General features: G+C 33.6%; 1 protein-coding gene across 2 annotated transcripts in view; it reads left to right on the forward strand.

The window, feature by feature from the left end:
* The window catches only part of cv-c (RhoGTPase activating protein), a 411,227-nt gene that overhangs the window by 146,165 nt on the left and 237,193 nt on the right, over positions 1 to 27,869 (forward strand). For both annotated transcript variants that reach the window (XM_085808436.1, XM_035351983.2), the window contains exon 2: positions 19,821 to 19,930. In XM_085808436.1, the coding sequence (XP_085664562.1) occupies positions 19,862 to 19,930 (69 nt within the window). In that variant the 5' untranslated portion in view covers positions 19,821 to 19,861. The remainder of the gene's footprint in view (positions 1 to 19,820; positions 19,931 to 27,869) is intronic.

Raw genomic sequence — 27,869 nt, forward strand, 5'->3', positions numbered from 1 at the left:
CTATTTTTTTGCTGTTTTAAAAAATATCTAATGCGAAACGTTGCTTTACCTTAGCGTTTAAATTGTTAATAAAATAATTCTTGTCATTTTGTTACATAAGATTTCCGGAGAAAACAAAATTTTATTCCATGTCTACTTGCAAATAGTTGATTGCATATTCTTACTGTAATGACGCCCATACTTGGTAAATCTTATAAATTATTACACAAAACTGCTTGTACAGAAAGAATACTTTGAATAGGATATAAATTTAAAATTTTCACATAAGTCTTTGGATTTGTTAACTCACTCCGCTTCCGAAGAAAAAAAGCGATAATGGATCAGGAAAGATATTAAAATATGAATGACATTTCTTAGCATCTGAGAATATTGGATTGGGTTTTTCATTTATGGCAGAGTACCCGAGAGCTATCTACCTATGGGGAGACATGCCTTCGTGGAGGACTTTCCAAGAGAAACTTGATTATATTTATGTCACATACGAAAAAAAAAACGGAAATCTGCTGTAACAAGCTCGCTCAAAATAAGAGAAATAAAACCAAATTACCAATGTTTCATCGCTTTCTGTCGCTAGTTTAATTATTTGAATACCAGAGGTCTCGAGCTAGCGAGCACTAAGAGGAAAGTGGACTGGATTATTTGGAGCATAGGAAAGCACGCGAGGGCTATACGCCTAAGGGGAAGGATGCACTCGTGGAGGACTTTAAAAGAAACCGGCTTAATAAGTGCGAAAGAGCAACTTTTATTTTAATGTTTCTTTATCATTTATTTTACTTTATTTTATTTATTTATTTATTTATTTATTTTTGAAACGGAGATGTCCATCTTAAGATTTTTACATTTTTTTAAGGTTGATATTTCACGGGAATGTAACTTGACGGAACGAAGTCTGTTCATCCCTTTCCAGGTTGGTTAATCGATCGATTCTTTGAAATTGATTTCTATTTATGCTATCTTAAACCTTAGTTGATAACGGGTTCAAATAAGTAGAAATTGCTAGCTGGCTGAGAAACTCCCAAACGAAATTTATTTTCAAGTGTAAATGATGATTATCACATAAGAGACAGAATTCGACAACTACTTGAAGATCTGTAAATTTTATGTTGTTTTGTTATTGATATGCTATGCCTTCTCCATGCTCATTTCCTCTACTCTTATAGAGCTTTTGTGAATGAAATGTAGCTCTGTTATTGACTCTAATCGCTGACCTCAAAAAGCAGAATGTTTGCGCATCGTTTCCACATTTGAAATTTTATCTCGATTGTCGCCACTTTATCTTTTCTACTGTCCTCGGGAACCTGTCCTTTCTTTCGGCTAGAGATCTTACTTTTGTCGTGCTCGCTTTCAAAACAGTATCATGTTCATGATTTCTTTTAATGTGATAACCGTGGTAGATACACAGGAGATAAATTTTAAGTGACTTTCATTGCATTCAATTTCCATTCTTTGCGTTAAAACTGTAGTCTACCTTGACTTGTCACAATTATTGGGTATGTGTTTCCCTCTCTTAGGAGAATGTTTAAAAGAATTGCTGATCCGACGAAAGTCCTTGAAAGCTTGCTTCAGTTTCATTTATGCTTGTATATTTGATGTCTACTGTATGCTTTTTTTGTATTCTAATTTTATCTGTTTTGCTTCTGAATATTTTTTTTATGTAACATAACTCACGAGGCGAAAAAGAAAAACTGTTTTAAAGCCTTGTATTGTATTATAAAACAGTTTAGTAAACTATTTTGGGATGGGATATTTTTTGTTAGGTCTTCTAATAATAGAACCCTAAAATAATCATACAGCACTGCTTATTTCATAACGAATGTCTAAGTTTCTTAGGGAGTAAAATACGTACAATAGTGGTTTTAAATAATTAAATTATTACTCTTTATTCTTCTGTTAAAGTCTCTCCCAAAAGGAGATTCGCTTCTGGCAGTCACTAACTGAAATTAAAATGATTTGCTTGTACTTACCTGGCATCTTGCTTCTTTGTATTTCCTTAAAAATAAGAGAATTATAAAGATACGTGAAGAAATTTACTAGTTTTTTATCGGGTTAAGAAATAAAAAATGCAATGCATGTTCCAAAATGTGTAGTGGAAGTAACTGGTTTGCGTCAAAAACATTTATTTCTTGCTCTGAAGAAAGCTGATAGGACCAGTGCGGGAATAACTTCGACATTACCTTGAATTTTTAAGGAATTTCACTTCTAGTGTTGCCAGGTGATAAATATGATCCTTGAAGCTATCGCTATGCTTTCTGTAACATGCATTTACCTTTTTAAGTATGGATTTACTTTGATCCATAACGAGTAGCTGCAGTAGACATTGTCTGTGTTTGTATTTACTTCCAGTTTTTCATGATTTGAGTGTGCAAATTCTCATATACGCTTGTCGTCATTATGGCCTTTACTATGTGTATTCCCCAGCTAATATATTATCCTTTCTTAACGGGAATGTTGTAGCAGCTCTAGAAAATGAAGGGGGAGTGGGTAATACGATGTTGATAGTGCATGACGAACGCATGGGGAAGAATTATGACGTTGTAAATTTTTTCCTTCTCATTCAGCTTCTCTCCCACCGTCATTGCCAGCATGTGTATCGAATCCATTATGTTCCCGAACCCGCTAGCATTAAGGACAGCTCAGAATTTCCCTTTAATTCGCCGAAACTTCTTATTTTGCTGTAATATTAGTTTCTGCCATTGAGTGAAATTCAGAGGTATCTTTGCTGACGTATATCGTTATCACGCTTCCAAAAATTTTCTTCTAAAATTAATTGTAGAATTGGATTTGGAAAAAAAGAAAATTATCAAGACTCAAAGCAGTACTGTCCGAGTTATTAAGGATTAATTTTGGATTTATGTAATTAAAAGTTGTGTTGTGTATGTATCGCTGTTTAATAAGAATAATCAGTTATATTTGTAATACATATAATTAAAATTATTTTATTTATTTATTTAAATTTTAAGTTCCGGATGAGTGCATGATATTAGGCAAAAAGTTGGTTTTAAGTTAGCGTTGGTTCTATAGTAAATGCTGGCCTACTAGCGGCCGAGCGATAAAATCTCTGAGTACTGGAAGTTCCGACCTGGGTCCGAATCTTGGCGAACGGGCTGGCTGCATGGGCGTTTTCGTGGTTTTCCCCCATGTGTAACGTTTATACGAGCCACTTTCCCTTAGAAAGTACTCTATGAAGGCATCCCTTTCCTTAGGCAGATAGCTCTATTAGTGCTTTGCCATACTAAACAAAACCGAACTTATAGTAAATGTCACAGGACTCAGGTAATTCTTTAAAAACAAAAATTCTTGAAGGAAAAAGGCACCGTTTCTTGATTTCTTCGAAATTAATGCTGTTTTCATAAACCCTAGCGTCAACTTAAGGGTTGTGTTTGCTTACTTTTATCGCCTTTCATTCATGTCTCTTCCGTATAATTTATAACACAGTTTATTTTTTAAAAAAAAATGGATTTCAAAATTAACTTTCAAGCAGAACGTACATTTTCTCGCTGCAAGTTGTTATTGCAATAACCGTTTCTCTTGTGTAACAGTATTACTCTGCCCAACATTCGCAGAATAAAGGGTGATTTTACAGTTAGTAGCTTTCCATACTAAGCGCCTTTTATGGCTTCCCCCTTCTATCGAATTTGATTTGCGAAGGCATTATCCGCTAGGGATATAGATCTTATGCGCTTTGCATTATTTAATTAAAGGCATTACCAGAGTAAAAGGAGGTAGAAATGGTTTGATATTGAGTTTTTATTTTCTAATATGTGTTTCCTGTGATGAAAATATGTTTTCAGAATTCTTAGTTTTCAATTATTTTTACTCAAGTAAATTATGTAAATTTAGGTTGCTTTTCTATTTGGCATCATTATTTCCTTAATTTGAGTAATCTTTAAAACCGTTACCTGGAAATTAGAGGGTATTTCATCACTTACTCATCTATGCGGGTACACTTTGATGATTTTATGGTCTTGCTGCTCATGGTGATAAATTGCGTTCATATTTATTAACCTATAATTCATTACAACTACTTTATTTTACTGAAAGCAAACGATTAACTGATTTGGCGTATGATAGACCAAAAAATGTGAAAATGTTTAATAGACGGACTGTTTTTATTCATAAAATCCGTTGATACCGAAATATTGCGCTAAATGGAAGAAACTGGATTTGCATAACAAAGTAGAATGAGGGAATATAGTTTTACTTCATTTCTCTAAAATTAGGAGCGAAGGAAAATTTATTCTTTTAGTTATAATAATATTAGGAAATCATAAATTCTACCCGAATGTAAAGTTGGTTCATTAATTAATTATAGGAAAGCGTAAATACGAGTCAGTTTGTAGAGATTATTAGGTTTTTTTTAGAAAAAAGCAGGAGTTGTGAAAAATGTGTAATGGACCGCCGGGACTCGAACCTGGACCTCTCGAATACGCGCTGAGTGTGCTACCGTTACACCATTAAGGCATGAAAAAAATTAAGGAAAAAATACCCCCTTTTAAACGGTGACCGTGGATTAGGGGACCCAGTCGTCAAATCCTGGTGTTGAAGAATCATCATTCACCACCTTTTAGTTAGGGTGCTACAGTAGAGACATTAGGTTATTTTGACATAAAAAACAGCTGGAGACATAAAAATGAGCAATGCCCTCGCCGGGACTCGAACCTGAACCTCCCGAATACGCACCGAGTGTGCTACCTTTACACCATGAAAGCATGTAGAAAGGAGGGAGAAAATACCTTATAAATTTCCGTAAGGAAGTGACGCGAAGGTATCCCTCCTCTTAGCAGGTAACTTTCGCATGTTTTGCCGTATTCGATCAAAGAGTTTTAGAAAAAAACCTGCTAAGGTGTACGTGCTTGAGAGGAGATATACCTCCCTGGTAAAGAGAAGCTGGCTAATATTTGCGATTGCTTGTGCAGAAATTCACGAAGATAGCATGCAGCTAGCTCATTCGGCCATAGGTAACAAAAATCGGTGTGAACCAACGCTCCTTTCAGCTGCGTGGATTCATAGCCAAGTACTGATTTTTATGGAAAATTAACTGCCCGACAAAAGTGTAGAACATCTACGTACGCATACGTATGAAATATTTATGAAGGTACTTCACGTTTGAGATCATTAGAGTTTTTTTGTGTGTGTGTGCAAGGAAATTTCAGCATCACGTAACTCTAAAAGAAAATTAGTAGGAACTTCCCCACAAAGTGTTGCATTCTGTGGCTTTAGCCATCCTGAAGCGTAGCATGCGCAGCAGGATTATCATCAAAGACGAGAAGCATAATCTGATTGCTTTGCAAAATTGTATCATTTAAGAAGAGCTTCATTTTACTCTTTGCTTTTTAGAAAGTGATTTCTAATAAATTGTATTTTTTTATTTCATAGAATAATCCCGATCTTCCCAACAGGAGGGATATCTTCATGGAGAGTTTACTAAGAAAAAATGTTTCGTATTCACTTTACACGCGGGTAAACCACGAAAACGCCCCTGCCAAACTCGAGTCGAATTGCTACTGTTCATCTGTCTTGTCACTGTGGGCGCAAATAAAATTGACTTAAGATTAAATAAATTTTCTTTCTTTTGTGGCAAGACCTGATGTAATTACATCAGTCCCAGTACGGTTTAATTTATGTACTTCCGGGTGTGCCTTTCCCCAAGATTTAACAGTAGTAGTTCGTCGTTAGTCAGTATGCCATATAATTTGATGTTCTTGTATTTAGCCCCTCACTCAGAGCTTAAATTGCGCCGGAGCTCACCGGAGCCTGGCTCCGGTACTTCTTAGTTTTGAGGATAATTCATAATTCTAGCCGGAGCCCTAAATAAGCAGGCTCCGGCACTTTTATGTAACTGAACAACAATTTCAAAAGAAATTTAATCTTGAAAATTTTATTTTTAGTAATTCTTTATTAAATTTTAATTTTAATTATTTAATTACGTTAACTATTATTTATTTAGTTATTTGAATAATGTATTGTTTAATTATTGTAATTATTAATGATTTTATTAGTCATTTTATTTATTTATTTATTCTTCATCCTCTTTCCTGAAGGTCTTCTATATATAGGGCTCCGATACTTCCAATTTTAGAACTTAATAGAGGTCCGGTACTTCTAATTTTAGAAATGAAGCCCTGCCCTCATTTAAACATGATTATATGACACAAAATAATCTACTATGAGTTGCAGATTAATTTTTCAGATCGTTGTATTGGACGCAAAACCAAATGCTTAAGAGCCTTTAAAAGGCATTTTTAGGTCAAAACATGTTACCATCAAAAACTTGTCTTGGTCAGACATGTTACCATAAAAAATTCACTAAATATCTTCATTAAACCAACTCGTTTCGAAACAAAAGTAGCAGGAAAAATACAAGGAAAGTTCTTTCTATCAGATGTTTAAGATAGTAGACATCCAATAAGTTCTATAACTTATAGTTATCCAGAGCCTACTAGAGTCGTGATTACCCTTTAGCGGAGAGGAGAAAAACTTGTGAGCTTTTATCAACCTGTCAAGTGTTGCCATTTGGGTGGGATTTTTGACGATCCATCTCCCTTCCCATCGACCTTCACACTTAGGACAATAAATAAAGATTGTCAGTTGTGTAGCGCTGTGCAGTTCCTTCAGATAGTTTTGAATTCCCCCATTATTTGAGCTGGAAATCTTCAAAAGTGAACTCAAAACAAGACGGTACAGGAACTTTTAAATGTTTGGTAGCCATGAGAATGTAGAACAGATGCATACATAAATAATGAAAGAGTGAAAATATATCTGCAAATTAGTATTATTTTCAGTAATTTTTTTCTTTCACATCGGTGGGCAGAATCCACGTAATAAGTATTCATGTTTAAAAAGCTTTCTCTGTTTTTACTTAATTTTAATGTAAGCAGATTTCCACGATAACTAAAGCTCAGATTAAACTTTTGAGCGACAAGAGTAAGTTAAGAAGGTATGTGAAATTTAATATATGACGTAAATCATTTTCGGCAAAACCCGCGAGGGCTGTTTTAATATAATGTAATAATATTATAAGTTTGTTGAGTATTATTTTAATTATTTTCTGTTATGGTGGTAAAGTGTTTGTTTAAATTAATGCAAAGAGAACTTGTTTTAAAGCAGATAGAAAAAGCACGGTAAAGGGACCAACTATCTTCTTAGAGGACTTTTAAAGGTAAAGTGACTTATAGTTACGTTATGTGAAAGCCACAAAAATTCCCATGACTTACTATCTCTAAAATGTGTTTTGGAGAGAGTAAGTCATGGGAATTTTTCTACCCATTTTTTACTCTTGACATTTACCTTATATTTTAAACTGTTTTAATGAGCGCGTAAAGAATATTTGACGTTACATTCATTTTAAATTTAATTCACAGTTTATTAAAGAAAGCTGTAAGATTAAACTGTTTTGTCAATCTGTTAGTCTCCCAAGTTAATTTATTTCAGAAAAAATTGCTTTTGTTAACAAATGCTGATCTGTTTGTGTTACGCTAGTGATGTTTTGTATACGTTAATTTTTCTAGGAGTCTTTTTCTGGCTAAGTTGCCTCAAATGCTTTAATTAATGAGTATATATAACCGAATTGTTTTAAACCGCTAATGTTGTAGAGCCTAGATATTTAAGCTTTCGATTTTCTGATAAAGCTCTTGAGTGCTCTGTATGTGGAGAAATGGAAGAAATTTTAAGGGACACTGACTTGTATTTACGTAATAGATCGGAAAAACCACGAAAGCCCAATGCAAACAGGGGTCAGTATAGTTTAATACTTTCCTTTTCATCATATGCTGAAAATCTTGATGCTTTGTTCTTTGCCATTTCATTCGATATTCCAGAGTTGGACTGCGAACATTAGCTTTAATTCATTAAAATGGTTTTGGCAATGTGGTGGAGCCTTGACAAATGAGGAATTAACGCCTATTGCTAAATTGAATTATAAAGCTGATTTATATATTTTTTATCTTACAAATTAATTTTCAGTTTTAATTTGGGTATTTCCTCTCTATAAATATTAATAACTTTTCTGGACTGCGTCATTTCTAGATCAATCCATCTTGCATGACTTGCGTAATGCTGATGACGTACCTAATTCGGAACCTGAACTCAAAATTTCGAGAACTGAAACCTTTCTACTCTATACCTAAACCTTCTCTTCCATACTGGGTAATTGCGCACTTTGTCTTACAAAATGCCTCTTTTTCCATCGCAACAGCATCAAAATGTAAATGTTCTCGAATAGGCATGGTTAGAGTGCCAAGTAAATTGTGGCCAAAAATGTCAATTGAAATAAAAATGAATATTTAATATTACTTGGCTGCCAATTCTCCTCCATATTCATCATTTTAGTTATATTACGAAATCAGAATTCTTCCTGTTCAGTATGGATATACGTTCTGTACTATCTACGTGCTGCACAATCAGTATTTCTGCGTTTCTACGTCTCGGCTCCTACATCCTACGATGTTCCTACATCAGAACTTCTAAATTTTATTTTTATTACACACACTCACATATATATATTATATTATATTACATTATATTATATTTAAAGTTAATATATGTGCTTTAAAAAAAATTAAGTTGACCCTGTCTAAGGTGGCCACTGACCAGGCAAGTGAAGTACTTGCCTCAATTAATAATTAGAAAGTGCGCAGATCAGCTATCAAAAAGTCAGAAATTTCTCTTAAAAACTATAATTGATTCATTTTTAACTATGAAACACTTCAAGTCGTGTTAAAAAAAGATTTTAAAAATAATTTAATTTTTTAACAATATAAATAATAATTTAGATTCACAAGTACTGCTTTTATTGTCTGTGCTTGCATGGCTGTCTACTTGGTCTCTGTTAAAATTCTTTCGTATGTGTCTTCTTAGTCAAAGTAGTGCTTTTCAATTTTTTTGACGTATCGTAGTTTCAATATATTAAGTAATAAAATTATTTAAATGTAAATTAACTAATTTTCGTAAACCTGATTGCCTAACCGCAGTCAGGTTTCTTTGATACATGTTTTTAACGAATAATTTCCATTTTTTTTAAGCACCTGAACTGAATTAAGACATGAATTACAAACATTGATTAATTTTCAAAAGTGGTGAAGTTTCACAGTACTGTACGTCCAGTTTTCTAACATTAAAATTTATTCTGAGAACTAACTCACTGGAATTTAATTAATACTTGTTGTAATGAGTGCATAGGCTAAACTCGATTCCTTTATTATTCAGTTCTCTTCTCTCTTCTTTTAATTTGAACTATGACCCTTATTTCGCCATAACAAGTTTTCTAAAGTCCACGAACTGAGAATGGACGCCGAAGCAATTGCCTGCAATTTGTTGCAGGAGACCAAACGCGTAAAGGCCAAATGAAATAACATCGGGAGATCTTTGAAAATAAAATACATCGTACTATCAGTCTTCTGTTATATATTTTTATAAAGTAGGCCATTGAATGAGACGTATGGTTAGCGAATTTATCTTGTTGTTTCCATGTGTATTGTGATTTGCTCTGGAACTGTGCAGTTAATTTTATAATGGTTATTTCTGGAGCAGTTACACATATTACTGGATAGATTGGGGGGGGGGGAGAATCGACTCATTAGGTCTATTATAATCAAGACTGTAATATAAACATATGAGGTAAGACATGACTTATCATTTTTGAGTAGTTTTGTTGCTTGTAATGAATGAAACAATAAAATAAATTGTCTAATTTTTAAGAAATAAAAAGGAGATTTAGCGTTTTGAATTTTTTTTTTTCTTTTGTTGTGAGTATAATATAAACCTTTCGGACTAGTTGTAATATAATTGATACTGATATAAAAAACTTCTTTTAAAAAGTTTAAATTTCGTTTCGTTGATTTTAAGTTGATCTATATAATAAAATGCTTAAAAAGATGTGTTTTCACCAAAGAATTAATAAATACAGTCGCAGAAAGATTGCAGCAGAAAGAGAAGCAGCTTAATGCAATTAAGCTATTTATTGGTTTAAAAAACTGAAATTGAGACATCTAAACTAATTAGCCAGGAGTAGCATTTTATTGGCGGGGATAAAAATTAGATGCAAATATGTATTATACTCACGAAATTTTAACAGACTGAAGTTCCCTGAGCTAACTGATGAGACGGAGTAAAAGTAAGAATAAAGCACGAAATATCAGTAAATCTTATTAATTTTAAAATTGTAGTGGCCATATTTAAATCAGTTCAGATTTAGCTGGTATATAAAGTTCTTCTCAGGCTTAAATAAGCCTTTCTTGCAACAAAAGTTCATTTGTCTGATAAAAGACATATGAATATTAAAGCAGGATTTGTTGATTAATGGATTACAGTAAAACGCTCAGGGTTATGTACTTTAGGAGGGATGCTTACGTGCAAGGTATTCTATATGAATTATCTCGTATTTAGACTGCAGATGGGACGAACCCATTGGCCATACCCATGTACTGTACCAGGACAAGCCTTCAATTCTATCCACTCGGCTACTTGTGGGCATGAATATTAATGAAAAAACCAGGAGCATAGAGTTTATTATTTAAAAGTTGTTAAGAAAAATTTTCGCAGTCAGGAATATATCTTGAAATGCGAGCTAAAAGTGTTACTTAACATGTTGAGAGGGATTATTTGTTGATCTCTGTCAAAGATGAAGAATAGTTAAATGTAAAAGGTATAAAACTGAATGCTTTTAATAGAATTCAGTGGAAACATGTTAGTATAATTTTGGGAAAGCCGAACAGTTTTAACACAAAAATCAGTTCCATTTATACCAATGTTACGTTTTGATCTTTGTCAAAGATGAAGAATAGATAAATGTAAAAGCTATAAAACTGAATGCTTTTAATAGAATTCAGTGGGAACATGTTAGTATAATTTTGAGAAAGCCGAACAGTTTTAACACAAAAATAAGTTCCATTATACCAGTGTTACGTTCTACACAAGATTATTTACATAAATTAAGCTTTGATATGGATTTTGAGACGCTAATAAATTAAGGGTCGCAGCAAATCGTACCAGGTTTTATAAAACGAAGCTAAACGCGTATTAAATTATGGGATATTTTCCGTTCAGCATCTGCCAAATAATTTTTCGCTGAAGGATGTATGTGTTTAACTGTGTTATTTTTGTAACTGTGTTCTTGATTTAACACGGATACGCGATAGCCATCAAGAGTTAACAGTGTTAAAGAATTGTGTATACAATTAACTGAAATAAATCGGTTATTAAAAGATACGGCATCAAATGATAAATCATTGCAGTAGGGTGAAATAATAGAATTTTAAACAAATGCGTTACCTGCGTGGAATTTAATACTACGTGCAAAATGAAAAGTAACTGAATCATTCCAATCAATAACAATGTATAACTTTTCTAAGTCATCCGCTTAATAGAAGGATTAAGGCTTTCTTTCCAGCAGCTGAGAGAACATTTTTCTGAATGTATTCTTAAGAAATACAAAAATTTAGAGATTATTATATTAACAGAATTTGAACAGAAACGAAAAAAAAAAAAATGTTAAATTAGATTGTCAGGTATCATTTGATAAGAAAAGTAATTTTTCAAAAAAAAAAAAAAAAAAAAAAAAACACTTTTTTGTTCGTTGTTGAAATTAAAGAAGTATTAAATGTTTAATCTCACAACTGAAATGGAAATACGAAAAATTAAACGAAATATCTTCTGAGATTTTCACTTTCTTACTGATGAAAATTAAAACCATCTTTATTTCTTTCATTCTAGACACAAAAGCAGCTAGAAGACTTGGATCATTTAAAAACAGTTTATGAATATAAATAATTTAGTTCGATCATATCCGAGTTTGGAAGCAGTATTAATAATATTTTGACGTTACCAGGTAGTGCTGTTTAGAAGTAGCTTCAGCAAACTTAAAATAATAAAAAAATGATGAAGAAAAACTTTCAAATTTGGCCATTCTATGAGCATGTTTCTAAAAAACGTCCTTTCTATAGCAACATAGCTATTCGTTCAGACATAGCTATTCTGTTTCAAACATGGTCTATCAATGGAACTATAGAATTAAGTGACCAAGTAGATGTTTAATAAACTGTTAATGAGTTTGCTTCGTTAAAAGAAAAATTAAACCATTAAAAAATGCTTGCGAAAATAAGTGCTGTAATTTTTATATTATATTTATTTATAATTTTTATATTATAATGTTTATACTATTTAAATGTTATTTGCCATTTATGAAAAGGAATTCTTCAGTGCTTTCCATTTCAAAACTGTAAATCATTATAAGTGTTATTTTTCTAAACATACAGGGTGTTTCAGATCTATTGTTCTAGAAAATATGCATCGAGGTCCCGAACACGATAGCAGACAATAATCATGTCGGAACATAGGGTCGCATGTACAACCCTGACGTGTAAGAGGGCACTGAATGTCGGGAGGAAGTCTGGCCAAGATGAAGCTACAGAAAGCGTTATTTGTTCTATGAGTGTGCGGAAGTAAGAACTGCTGCTCGAATACGGGGAGATGGATTGGCCGCGCTGCACCCATTCCATGGCCAGCTCAATCCCCAAACCTGTCCCCTATTGATTTTTTGGGGGGCTAAATGGAAACCCTAGTGTATGAAACTCTTATAAAATCGTGCTTTAATAGTTTCTTGACCAAACAATACTCTTCCTTCTCTGATAAATCCTCATTATTTGTGACCTGTCTTGCGTCTTTTCCTTTCTGTCTTTGTGGACATCGAGTTTGCACATGCGACCGTATGTTCCTGTATGATTATTACCTGTTATCGTGTTCCTTTATGCACATTTCTAAACAACAATTCTGAGACACCCTGTATAAAGCTATGATGAAACATTATGATTTGAAATATAATAATGAATGAACTATGCATATAAAAACGTACACATATAGTTGTGCGCGCATTTTTTTTTTTTTTTTTTTTTTTGTGTGTGTGTGTGTGTGTGTGTGTGTGTGTGTTTGTGTTGCCTGAACTGTTGATTTATATACAGGGGTGCGCATTTACCTTTTTTCCTCAGGTAACGAAATTTGTGGGCACGATTCTGTCACCCGCGATTCCAGAGGATTTTGTCCTGTGAAATTGGTTGTTTTAGAATATCATAGGCATTTTTCTTCATATCTAGAAGTTTTCATTTTTAACAATGAATTCCTCCCTTTATAATCCGCCGAAAGCACAATTAAATTGAGTCGCTTTCCATTTGAGATAGAACTGTCCACTTTGCCTTAATTACTTGTAACATTTTGCGATAAGAGCTTTGCGAATTTCTGTAGTAAAATTATCTTGTGATGTCATTCGCAGAATGTGGGGAGGACATGAGGTCAAGACCCTGACTAAGCTGTGTTTTTGACTGGAAATGACGTCAGAACTGTCATCCATCTGCTACAAGGAAGTCTACTGGTCGTGTGACCTTATTCTGAGAAGGCATTTGTTTAGCAATGAATTAGCGTAATCAGGAAAGCAAAACGTGAAAGATAATATTTCTGGGCGGTGATGTGTCTTAATCTATCCTCCTTTTATTTATTTATTTACATTTTTTTAGCTTTTCTCTACACGTACGTAGATGGCCTTCGATGTGAAGACATAGTAAGTTAACTTGAATTTAATTATGAAAGGATTTCTACATATAATATATACTTTATTGTTTTCTATATTTGAGTACCAGGAAAACAAATTAATTTTCGTACGTTTTTTATTGGGTATAGATGCGCCTATTTTGGAATTATATATGTCTAGAAATAGATGAAACTATACGTCAGCGAAAACGAGGTGTGGTTTTAAACCAAAATCGCAGTGGGGTTTTCTAATGACGGTCGCCGCCTTTGAAAGTGAAAAAAAGCTTTAGAGCCAATGGCATTTTTAGTCAAAATGCGGCTCGCGTTGTAACAAACAATAGTTTTATTTTCGAATTATCATTCCAACCAGAAACATAAACTGTGCTACTGCAAGCTTTTTTAATGACCAGCAGTTCCATCTACTGAACTGTAGTACGTAATTTTAAATAATTCATACTGTGCTTCATATCTGCGACTTTACAACCACAAAAGTACTTTTAAGCAATTAAGAGCTACAGAAAAGACAGACCCATTAGTAACACTTTGCTTTAGTGAAGTACCTCAAATCTTAGCACTGCGAGTAAGTTAGTTGAACTTGCGTTGGAAAAAACGAAACATATTTGATTTTACATTTATCATTTGACGAATGAATTAATAAATTAAAGGGTTTAGCATTAGTTTTTATCTGTGCGTATTAAACCTCTCATTAGTTTAATAGGAAAACCTATTTTTTTAATGCAAAAACCCTGCTGAATTGACAATTTTAAATAATTTTCTTATATCGAATGGCTGTTTTTCGGTAGAGGACTCTTTTTTTTTTTTTTTTTTTTAAATTTATTATTTTGAATGCAAAAACTTTGCTAAGTTCACATTTTATGTTAGGTAATATTCGTATGTCAAACTGCAGTACCTCTGCACTGCATTTTTTCACTTCTCACTTATTTTGGAGTTTAAAAAAAAAAAAAAAAAAAAAAAAAAAAACTAATCCCATTTTTCAAATCACTTCATCATTCTTCTGTCAAATTAAGAAACATTTTGCATTATTTTAAAGACCGTTATGCCATCTTTCTTTTAGTTTTTCCTGTTAAAATCAATTCACAGTTATAATCAAAACCAAAAGTAAATTATTTTTAATTTCCTATCTGAAAAGAGAATGATCAGTACCGTCATACAGATGCTTAAAATTATGTGTTACGAAATTACTTTCCCGATTAAGCGCAAGAAAACAAAAAAATATTTATACTTGTTCCGAATAATCACAGTAACTATAAAATACTACATTACCGTTATTTTAAATTGCGGCTGCTACTGACACGAAGTTTGGCCGCCCCCTGCTTTAGAATATGCCACTGTGTTCCAATTGCCGTGCTAGCTTTTTCAGCGAATTTTTTCTCTTTAAAACGATAAAAACGCACTTTAGGCGCCAGTTATATATTAGTCTGATGATTTTTTTTTATTTTTATTAACATTATTCTCCTTGTAGTCGTCGAAGTTGCGTCATTGAAAATAACCGAATGGTATGTCCATTCAATAGCTTGAAACCTTAATACCGCTGCGTAAAAATGCTACTCTCAGCATTATAGGCGCTCCTGTGCCTCTTGGGAATATTCAGTCTATTGTATTCGGCATGATTATGCACCCAAGCTGTTTGAAACATACAACTCTTCAACTGCTGTAGATAAGCGTGGGAAAGTTAAAGATAGCGCTTATGGAGGTTAGGAGGTCCCCTATTCTCCAGCACGCTTATGGATGAAGCAGTTCTATATTCATGGTATTTTATAACTTTAATTCCCGTGAAACCTCAAAAATAGGATCATTAAGTATTCCTCAGAAGATATTCTATTTTTCTCTAGTCACAAGTAAAGAATGATTGACGTCTTCTTTGAACAAAATTTTATGGATATCTGTCTATACGTATTTTAATTCTTTACTTGTTTGTTCATTAACATAGTTTATAAATATGAAAGGCCAAACAGATTATTTAAAAGATATTATTTAAAGCATTTAAAGGCGTGGGGGCAGTTGATTTTTACCATCAATCAACATTTTCAACAAACATCTTCCAAATTTCAATCAAGAAACTTAGGAGGCTTCGCGTTCCCGCTCGTCGCCGCCAACCACACAAGAAGACTTTTTAACATGCTTAGACTTGATTATAACAATTATGAAGTTTTGCTAGAAATTCAAGTTCAGCCATACGGGCTGACGTAGTTGCTGCTAGTTTACCGTTTTTCCGGGAGTAGAATTTTTTTTACTGGTTTTTTCCTGGACATTTCCCAGGAATAATTAAGTTTACTTAAATTTGTTCGTTTTAAATTATGACATGAAATAATTTTCTGTGCTGTGGAAATAAAAATAATTATGTCCCTTTGTCAATCCTGTTTTATATGACGCCGCACAATAACTGATACGTTTGCGTAAATTGTTAATTTGAAAATTAAATGCAGGTGTTCAGATGCTTATTGTTTATTCAGTAAGAAAGATTATAAGGTAGCTTTTTGTACTACCATGGGCTACTCATTTTGATAATAATTGAATATAAACGCTATTCTCCCCCCTCCATTACAGTTTCTTAATTATCTACTCACATAGAGCACATGGACCACGACGTGAAATAACTATGTTTGCTGCAAAATCTTTGTCTGGCAGTATCTAAAAAACTGAATAATTTACTGAATGTTTAAAATGTTTCTCGATACTTTGACTCGTCAATTAGCAGTTTGATTCGGCATCACGCAAACTTTCAGCTCATGAAACAGTAGCAGAGCAGCTGAAATGTGGATTCAACAATTAGAAGAGTGTTTATATGCATTCCTGTCAGCATGAAGCTCAACAGTTGAACAGCAGAGTTAACCCGATTTCTTACTGGTCACGAAACATATGAGTTAGTTAAACGGTTTTCGTGACAGTAATCAGTGCACATGCGGAGCCAATAATGACTCGGATCATTACATTTCCGACTGCTCAGAGACAATTAAATTTCACCTTTGGAAATCATGCTCATGAAACTCTCTGTCATTTACTGATTAAAAACTCTTGCAAAAAATCAGCATTAAACCATGGCGGCCCGTACAGGAACACAAAGTATCCGGTGGTTCATTTTAATTTACCAGTTATTATATCGTTTATATACAAATTTACATTTGTCCTGTTATTAGGTGTACTAACCTTCATAGAAATTATACTACCTAATGAACCGATATGCGGTTTCCTTTTTTTTTTTTTTTTTACTTTACATGCATTCTGCTGCCAAGCAGCGCCCTCTACATTCTCTCTTTTCAACAGCGTATTAAGAAATGTACCAACGTTTCAATTCTGATTTCAAACAATTCAGAAGACTAAAGATAGTTTTCTATTGGAGTGCTGTAGCTGCATGTTGTATTGCCAGCCGAAAATCATATATTTATATATGTTGTACCAGTCTCACAGCATTTTCAGTGCTTGTGTCTGAATACATATTTCCTCTGTGTGTACGTATGTTTTGTATTCCCATCGGCATGCACATTCTACAATAATACCTGTGACAGAAATTCAGTAGCAGTGGTGTAGAATTCAACACATATTGATTAATTGCTGTATAAATTGTAGTGGTATTGGTCGCAGTACTACAGTAGCATTAATTTTGCAATTAGCTCACGGGATCCAGTTCCTCCTCTGTCGAAGTGTAAACTCCCTTCAGCTTACCAGCTAACCTTTGATTTTTCGTGAGTTCACACTCTTTGAAAAGAAAGTCCCTGGGAGACATAACCTAAGGCGATAAGTAATAGTTACGATCATCTATAGGACTTAACAGGCCCATAAGCAGCTTTCATAACTGGACAGGGCTGTCTTTTAAATAGAGAAAAAGTTTGATTCGACATTTAAATGAGGTAGTCTTATCAGGTTCAGTGTTCCTCCTTACTTGCTTCGGGAACATTACATGACCTGACTCGGAACAGGGAGCTTACTAAAGCTATGTTCAATAAATGAGGGAAGTAGACAAAACACACAAGAAGGGTATACGAAACCCTTTATTTTTCTCTCTTTACAATAATTTCCGGACTTCGGAATACAGAGACCAACCACTTGTGGTCTGAACGTAAGAATATAAAAATATTAACTAAACTCTAACTAGACTTAACTTTGGATTAATAAACAAGTGGCTACTTGAAGTTTGGCCGTATATTAACAGAAAGGCCGTATGTAGTACAGAGAACTGTTAACACTACGATACGTTTAAAATTATCAAGAGGATTAAACCTCTGGCCTTGAAGGCAACCAGCAACCGAGTAAAACTGCTAAGGCAAGCGGCCTGCTTCTACTAACTCCTTCCTCTCTCTTGCTTGGCAAAAAGCCACAACTTAAGTACTTGGCGTTCGCAAGACAAATTTGCATAAATAAGTTAAAGCTTTTAATTCTGGCCGGAAGTAAAAATAAGAAGTAATAGTAAAGATTTAAAATAAAATAAACGTTAGTAAAACTTAAGATCCTTACAGTCTACTCATACGCTGACTCTAGAGTAATGGATTCAAAGCTGTCAGCTTGTGTATGTGTAAAACAGTTGAAGGTAGTATTTGAGTTGAATTAAAAGGACATTACTAATGTATTTGGGAAAAGAGGAAAGGGAAGGAGTTTAAAAGAAAAAGGTTCCATAAATGATGCTATTACTGCTTTGAAAGCGCAGTTGTAGAAAGTTACTTTATCATACAAAGAATATGAAACAGAGATTATACTCTTCCTATTAATCTTAGTGTTATAATAAATTTCATAATCTTGTAATTAAGGCATAGATTTAAAAGAAATTTTTTCTATACTAATTCAGAAGTCAAACAACAAAAATCAGCGTTAATTTACAAAATTTTCACAGGACTAGTTTCGATGGTTTTACCGAACCATCATCTTCAGCTGCAAAACCGCAAATGAACAAGATAGGAAATAATGTTTAGATAAGATAAGAAAGCCTGGACAAGAATAAGCATCTGTTGGCGAAACCAGAACTAAAACATAATTTCTCTAAAAGCCGAAGGCAAATTTGGATTGGAATTAGGATCGTTAACTAGAACAGAAAGATTTTTATGAATGTGAAATGCCTCTAGAAAATCCAGTTCTCCAATGGAAGATGTTTTTTGAATAATTTTGGCAGCAGAAAAATTTAAAGTGTGATTTTCGGACCAACAATGTTGAGCAACAGAAGACTTCTGTGTTTCCTTTTTTCTAACATATGCCTCATGTTCTTTGACGCGAAATTTTAAGGCTCTCTTAGTTTGGCCAATGTAAATTAAACCGCACTGGCAAGGAATCCTATAAATACCCCAGGAATTCATATCCGGAATGGGGTCCTTGAGTATAGAAGTTGGAATTTTATTGATGGGAGAGTAAACAACCTGAAAGTTAAATTTCTGCAAAATATTTTTGTTGTTTGACTTCTGAATTAGTATTTATTCGGCGTGTTATTGTGTCTTAAATTTTTTCTATGTTTAACAATTATTAATTTATTAAATACTTATTTCTGGAATCCCCCACCAAATTAGTAGGAAATCCTCGATAAGAAAAGTCTCCATATTTAAGAAACGTGCTGTCGCTGCTGTTACCAACATTACACCAGCCTGGCGGGTTTCCCTTGTAGAACCCATATTCCCTATGTACTTTAGTTTTCAAATCAAATTACTGCCAATATTTGAAAATCTTATTTCCTTAGTTGCTCTTTGTTCTTATTTGGAGCATCAGTCATTAAGTCAGCTTACAGGACAATATTAGTTTGACAGATAATTATTACTTGTAATGTTTGTGTATATCTCTTGCTCCCCCCTTTGTATTAAGTAAGTATCTTATGTTTAATAATGGGTGTTTTTCATGTGACTATATTTTGTGCTGTGTGTTCAACACTTCAAATTGCAAGGCGAAAATTAAAGATAGTTTTTTAAGCATAATTTTCTAATGGGTCTGAAATAAAGTTCTGTTTTCGATATTTTAAAATTTGATTGTGTCATGTATTTTACTGATTATAAATATAATGTTCCGTAATTTTTTAAAGCTTGCTGATAGCCTAGTTTCTAAGGACGCGAAACACTGGTATGTCAAACTAGATTCGATTATCGATAGCAGAACGGACTAACTGTTATTGCTTCGTAGTTCCAATTTCCCTTAAAATTTATTCCGCGAAGACTTCTTTTTTCAACTAGATACATAGCCTTTGAATGTTTTGATGCAATTAATTTACCAGCCCTAAACTACTTCATTTCGCTTTTGCCCTATGAAAATTCATTTGAATTGTTTATTTTGATATCTTGGATCTATGTGTCTAAAATATGTGTGCTCTTTTGCAGATTTCAATGGGGTAGTGATTCTGCTTCAGAATTGAGAAAGTATGTGTAACAATATGACAACCTGTCACGATCCATATCGAGAGTTAGAATTGTATCTGGAGAAAGCACAGGTATGTTTACATTTATTTTGACTTATACTGCAACTATATCATTCATGTGATTTTTCTTTTTTGATTTATAATATGCAGGAGGCTTTCAGATTAAAAGCAACATACCATAAATATTAATTGCTTTTAATTTTACATGATTCACTATATAGAGACAACGATTATCACGTACGAATTATCATGCGAGTCATTAGAATAAGTTTTTGAACCGCAAGTCATTGAGATGTTTTGCGGTTCAGAAAGAATTTGAACCGAAACAACATGGCTACACTATTAAACTAAATAAATAAAATTATATATTTATAATAATTTCATATAATTTCTCTACAAGAATTATAAGTCTTTTACGCACATTGTTTTTAAAAATTGCTCTTATTTTGTCTTATATTAGAAATTCATGTCTAAATCAAACAACCATTTCTTTAACAAAAGGCGTAATATAAAATGTTTAATGTCGTATTTGATCTCTAAATTGATGTTTTGTATTGCATCCTTTTTAAGTATGCTACATAATTAGTATTCGGGCAGTAGCTTAATTTAGCAACCCACCGTACCGTAATTTAGAAATCGTTATGTGTACATAAACATTTTAAAATAAAATATTTTGTAATTGTTTTAAAAATTTCACTTTTTTAACTCCAGCCTCTCTTGAATTTCAACCTCCTTCCATAGGAAATGGACTTTGGCCTTAGAAAATTTTACAATATTTAAGTCACAAATTTTCACCTTTGCTTTTCATACGCTGGATACTAAATTTACAACTTAATTAATAGTGAATAACGCGTCTTTCGTTATAAAGGAGATAATTAGAAAGGAAGCCGATTATTATTATTGTAAATCGAAACAGTAATGGGTTACGTTTTCAATAATGTTAAGGCAACATGAGAGTTACGGGATAGTGCGCGTTTTTTTAATTCTTATGCAGTTTTATGAAAGAATCAAAGACTTACTCAATCAAATTATCATCAACACTTCACCCTGAAGACGATTAATAATCTTTTCAGGTGTATTAATAATCTTTGCTCTTAGAATTGACGCAGTCCCCCGTGGATTTCGCTTACATAGTAAAACCGTATACTTACCATCAGGTGACCGGGAAAAAGTCTTGGGATAACTCTTCCATTCGTTTGTAATTGTTCCCATAGTCCAGAAATTAGTGAGTAATACCAAGCAAAATAGTGATTTGTTTAATAAACTGTCTCTACTTCAGTCCAGCCGAACATGCCACGCTGAAAATCATCCGGTTGTCGTCTTTGATTTGCTTATTTCCATTAGATAATTGATCTTATCTAATGTAAAAAAATAATCAGAAGCTTCTTTCAAAAATTTTTTACCAGTGATTAAATTCATCTACTCAAAGACCTCAAAAATGCATCATCTTCAATAAATGCATAATTTGCATATTTATGAAGAGTAGTTTGGGTCACATCATAAAATATTTGCGCATTCCCTTCTCACGGTCCCTGGGAGTTTTACCCACAGAAATTGTAGTACGCGTTTCAAAGCTCAAAATTTGCATTATTTGCTTAGCTTTTGGAAAGCAGTAAATATATTTTCTATGTCATCATGAAACTGACATCAGAGAAAAGTGAGGTATTTAATTGACCCCTATAGGAAGCTCATTTTTACCGCAAGTATAGCATTTTGGAAAGGAGCTCTCCTCAGATCGAGAGTCTTTCTTAAGACACGACGAGTCAAGCGCAAGTTGGTCAAAATTTGAAGATTGCAAATAGGCGGCATTTGATTAATGGACTTTTAATTGGAGGTTAAACACTGAAAGCTTATCTGTCTAATGTTATAGATTGTAGATAAACTGGCTGGTATTATAATATCATAGGAAAAAAAAAAAAAAAAAAAAAAAAAAAAAAAAAAAAAAAAACCCATGAAAGCTCCAGCAGCTAACTCATATTCGACCATCGAGGCTCCAGTGCTAATGAGTAATCAATGTTCCATTGCTTTAGTCATGCGTCCATTGGTGATTTCTCAAATCGAGGGGGAAATTCATTTACAGTAAACCAAGAGCCCGTATAAGGAAGACAACGCGACGAACTTATTTTTCAGGTAACAGCCCTCTTGATAAGCAGGCCGATCTTAAGAAACGGTACCTTGCCTAAAAAGGCACTGAAAATAAATAACTAGCAATAAAGTTATCATATAATAAACAATTTTAAATTTATACGTATGTATTTAATTTCAAATAGTTCGTTGAAAATATAGGTAAATCCATGAGCAACAATGGCTGTGAAATCGGGTTTACTAATGTATGCATTAAATTAGAAGCTCGACTGAGTTTGTCATGATGCGGATGTATAGTTTTTGATTATGCTAGTTTCTTTCTGGTACAGAAGACGAAAAGTTTTGATTTGCCTTTAAAATTGATATTGGAAATAGAGAGCTGGGTTTTGTTATGAAATTGATTCTTCCTTTCTTTCTTATGATTCATTTGTCAGTGCTACGTAGATTGGTGAACGAGAGCTCTGTATAGAAGAAGGGGATAATTTCATAATTGCCATTAATGGGTTTTCATCACCACAACTTCAAGTTTTGTACCGAGTGAATGGTAAAATTGAACTTGATTAAAAATGAGTGAGTTGCACTTGGCATTTAATTCTAAAGCATTTGTTAGTGGTCTTAAATTACAATTTTAAGAACTTACAATTATTTTCCCTACTGACGTTACTCTTCGTTAGTTTCCTAAGCCTGAAGATGATAAAGCTAAAATCCTGGCTAATTGCTAAAGAAGCTAAAGCTAAATCCTGGTTAATTGATTACTAAAGCTACTTTCCTGGCTTTTCTTGCTAATGCTGTCATCTCTTTCAACTACATGGATAAAATTAACTCGCCAGCAGTCAACATGCCAGCTAGAAGAAACGGAATCACTACAGGCCGAAGCTGCCAAAGCTGTCTCTCTAAACGCAGACTTGCTTGTTATTTAAACTCGCATAATTTGCGTTTTCGGGTGGAGTAAGGGAAACAATCTTAAGCACTTTACCTATGTGTCGAGGAATTCTCTTATATTTTTCATATTCTGCCACAGACCATATATGTTTACTGATTTCTACTATCAGAGTATCAAATATCGACTCGAGTTGCTTTCAATATGAAAGTGAATGGTTATGCATTAAAAATTATTTCCTGTGACACAGTTTGAACATTTAGAAAGCTAGTTGTAGAAACACTAGTAAAGTGGCCCTGGCAGCTGAACTTGGGTGGAGGAACACTATGTTCTGACTTCACGCCCATTGCTATCTTGTAACCTTCAAAACTATCATCCCCCCATTTTTGCTCTCGTTTACTTTTCGGCTTAAATTTAGAGTTCCATCGCGAGCTAATGGTCTCTTAGCTGATGCAGAATGGCAGGAAATTATAAGGTGTCACCGCACTATCTTGCGTCATTATCTTGCGGGCGTCTCTTTTTCTACAAATGCCATCCGTATAATGTGGTACTTTTTTTCGCTCTTAGGAAGAGAAACATTTATTTTAAGAGGTGTTTACAGTGACATTGGGAGGTAAATAGTAATCCAGATGTTACTAAAGTTGCGTTCAGAATTGTCTTATCGCCTAGCAGGTTTATTATTATTTTTTAAAACTTCTCCGGGAAACTGTTTGTGCATAATATTCTATTGACACTTACATTTCTTGTTTAAATGCTGAATTCATTTTTCTTATTGATTCATCTTGCATTTCTTTGCATTATTTGTGTGTATTGAAGAGTTTTATTTAAAAAGAAAAGATGAAAAGAAAAGTGATTTCGATCCTCCCGCCCCTGTCTTTAAAGCTGTTCGGAATTTTACTACTGTTGACACTTGTTGCAAGCACTTGAAATTAAAATGAATTGATGAGTTGTGAAATTGTGAACCCTTCCTATACGGATTGGCGCAGTACAGCACTTCAACAAAAATCATATTAACTGGTGCTGCGGATGAGTCCTCTTTCGTATGTAATGGTTTGCAATATGTTATGTTTGTGTGTTTTTTAATCCTGCTTGTAGGTGTCATCCAGCGTAAAACGGGAAATGTTGAATGAAAGCACGCATTTCATTGTAGCCGGAGATAATGAGGGTGGAGGAGGTGATGACAAAGATTCCCCCCTCCCAAATATACAAACTCTTGCATGCATTCCGTTTTGCACCTAAGAATGAAGCTTTTATGAGTATAAACGCGCTAGCAACAGCTTGGAGGACACTTGGCATCTGTTTTCACATATGAATGTTTCAGTACTTAGGTATAATCACGTCGATCGTGAAACTTTCTTCAGGCAGCGCGATTTAGTGCCAGTTATGGGTAAGTGTGACGTACTAGCACACTCATAACATATGCGCTTTCGTTTGATGTAACCCTGATTGATTGTTGATAAGCCACCTTTTATTTTTGTGAAGAAAGATAATTTATATCCTTAAACAATATAGTAAAAATAATTTATAATTGTTACTGCTTGTTATTGTAAGTAACAATTAATTATCCTTAAACAATATAGTAACAATAATTTATAATTGGTACTGCTTGTTATTGTAAGTAACAATTAATTTATGATTGTTACTGCTGTATTTTTTCGTCCGTTTAGATAAAAATGATTAAAATTTGGGTACTGTCTTTTACAGAACTTCAAGTAGAGTATTATTTTTAAAGTTATAGGAGCTTCCTAAAAAAAGGGGGTTGGTTGGTGGTGTTAATAATGGGCAGTGTAATGATTCACTGAATATGACCGAAAACTGTGGAAGTTTGTACTTATAGGGTTGAAAGTAGCTTCCAGTAAAATCGAAGAGCCTAACAGTATCGTAGAAATTAACTGATGTGTTTTTAGGAAGCGCAAAAACGAAGCGGGTCGAATTCTGTTTGTTTATTGAATAAGTAGACGTCATTTCCTTCAGGATACCGCATAAAGAATCGGCGCAGCTTTGGCATATACTTCCGCCATCTTTCATGGTTTGATTGTAGCCAACTTTCACATTCGCGTTAAGTACCAAAATTTCTTCAAATACGTGGCCCATGGCTAAAATTCGTACTGTTTAACATACAGATTTTGGAGTTCAAACCTTAAGTATCCTCTGCATTCAGTTTTGAAAAAAAATATTTCTTAATCGTCGACTTTAAAATGAAACTTAGACCGAGTATGTATTTTTCTTAAATAACGCTTGTGTCCATAGAATCGAAATAGTTAACTAATATGAGGAATCTTTCTTGTTCTAGAAGCCCCTTTTGCAGAAGAATTTAACATAGAAGGCAGTATTTGGGGATAAATTTTATTTACTGTTTGTACGTAGTATATTCGAAAAAAGTACCTACAGGCTGTATTTCCTAAAATAGTATTAAACCTATTATATATAATATTCCTAAAAAATTTAAATTTATCTGCTTTGAACTACAAAAATTTTCTCAATAAGGTAAGAAATGCATTTAAAAGCAAGGCATGTAGAGGCTATCAGGTTAAGGAAGAGATTCGTGGAGGATTTTCTATTGGGAAACTGCCTTTTATTTACATTAAACATTACGAAAACTGCGAAGCTTCATGCAACCAGGCTATATTCGCCGGGGTTTGAATTCATGTCAGATTGCGGACAATTTTAATATTCTAAGTGAAATAATTCTGTAGACATTGAATTTAACTTTGTAGAGTTCTTCACTTCGGAATTCTAAGTTAATGTTGGAAGTGAAGTATCTAAGAACTGATAAGCGAATAATCGCTTGAGTTCGGTGACAAGAAACAACAAGATAAGAAGGGTAACTAACCCTTTATTATTCAAATAAGATTTAACAAAACTTCGCCTGGGAGTGTACAAGCAAAGCCCGCACTTGGACTTGAACTGAAAAGACTAAGAATTAAACTAAAACTAAGATTAACTAAAAAGAAGTATAGCCGAAGCTATCAAGGTTCAAATCGAGTTGGCCCCTTAACTTATTTGACTACGAAGCTTAGCAAGGGCCTGAGTACGGCCGAGCGTAATAACAGCTTTGAGAGAGAGAGTGACCAAAAAGGCAGACGCGCGTAAATCAGAAACTCTGATTCTCTCTTGACTCAGTAAGTAACTTCGTGATTTAAATACCGCTCCTCCTCATTAAATATTCAACAAGATTCCAAAACTACGTTCTGGGCCGGAAGTAGTAAGTTGAAGTTAAGAATTTGACAGGAAAGGAACATTAACTTAAAATTTAATTGTTAATAAAATTAACATAATCCTTACAACTTTTATATACTAATTCAGAAGTCAAACAACAAAAATCAGCGTTAATTTACAAAATTTTCACAGGACTAGTTTCGATGGCTTTACCGAACCATCATGTTCAGCTGCAAAACCGCAAATGTTGTTTGACTTCTGAATTAGTATTTATTCGGCGTGTTATTGTGTCTTAACTTTTATATAGTTCCCGTAATGCAAAAAATCCGTTAGAAAAATATTCATCACGCTTTATAAAATTTACTATGAAATTTTCCACATCTTAACGAGAAACATTATCAGAGATATGCGCAATTAATAGATTTATTGGATTAATTAAAATTTTAATAAGTGCTTTTTTTTACTTAATTCGAAATTATTAATAGCCAAAAATGAGCGGCCTAGAAGTGTAGTGCCTCTTAAGTGGTTAAGAAATCTCAACATGTAGTCTGTAATAAGTACTCAAAAGTTTTAAGGTACATATATTTTACTAACTAGAACAGAAGGAGATAATGAAGACTTAGATTTTATTTTTATTGAAACCTTTCACCTGTAAATGCCTTCCACGAAGATGTCCCCTCTTACGCCGATACAAGGCCAGCCTTACAGTATTTGGCGATCTGGGCGAATGCGTTTTCCGCGCTCTTTCCCGTAAACCAAAAATAGCAAAATCATAACGGAACACTTCGCAAAGATTCTTTTTCGATGCCTCAAAAAGTCTTGATTATTCGGCGCGATATCCCTCTGCATTTGGCATCTAGGGCCGATAGTTTTCTTTGTCATCATTGATAGCCACATGCATACATACAAAATATCAGAGAAACTTAAAGATGTTAGATTTGTTACAAGCGCATAAAATATTAGTGGCTACGAATATATATTATTATTTATGACCATAAAATTTGATCCGATGAAAAATTTCAGAATTCACTAAGAAGTTAGCGCACAGGCGCTTACTGACTTTACGTGGTGCCAGTGGTAGCAAGTGAAATGTAAATAAAAGTAAATCAAAAAATTAACTGTACAATATAGTATTGGGTTGTTGAAATAATTCCGTATTATTTTATTGTTTTGCTAGTCTTGGGATGATTCAGCTGTTGTCAGATAATGCGTAAGACGCGCCGTCTGAAACTTGCTTCTCCGTGTTCCAGACATCAGCTGTTATTTCTTTCTGTTAGCCAAACAACGTAGCAGTGAATGTTGGATTATATTTATGTAAATGGTTCTAGCGGAGAAAACGTGTAATTTTTTAATTGATACTTTTAAACGATTCAAATCACAATTTTATACAATAAACGGAGTTCATGGAAAAAAGAAACAAAGCAATAGAAGAAATATCATGCTGCGAAACAGAAGAATCTCGTACAATTAAATGTCGACAAAAATTTATGATGAGTACATTAATAGTGCTTGAACAAAAGTGAGTCTGTTGTTACTAATATTCTAAAGTTATGGAATATTTTATGCAAGAAAAATGCATGTTTAATTGACATCTTATTTTAATATATATATATGCGTTTTTAAGAAAGGCTTTAATATTTTTATAATTCCAATTATTTAATATATTTATGCATCGGAGAATTTGGGGCCAGCGTCGGTTTTAAGCATCATATCATTGTTTCGTGTCAAAAATACGTCTACGTTTTACAGTTTTTACACATACTTTCCTTTCCAGCTAACCCATCTGTTTCACGATTCCTCTTTTATAAATGTTTTCCCCCCCTCCGGCATATATTTTATGATATATGTTTACTAGCTCTAAAGGTCACTCTGCGTCGCAGCAAATCG

Source organism: Stegodyphus dumicola, chromosome X1, assembly GCF_044657685.1.
Source record: "Stegodyphus dumicola isolate Sdum_Otavi_A_Nest chromosome X1, ASM4465768v1".
NCBI classification, from domain to species: domain Eukaryota; kingdom Metazoa; phylum Arthropoda; class Arachnida; order Araneae; family Eresidae; genus Stegodyphus; species Stegodyphus dumicola.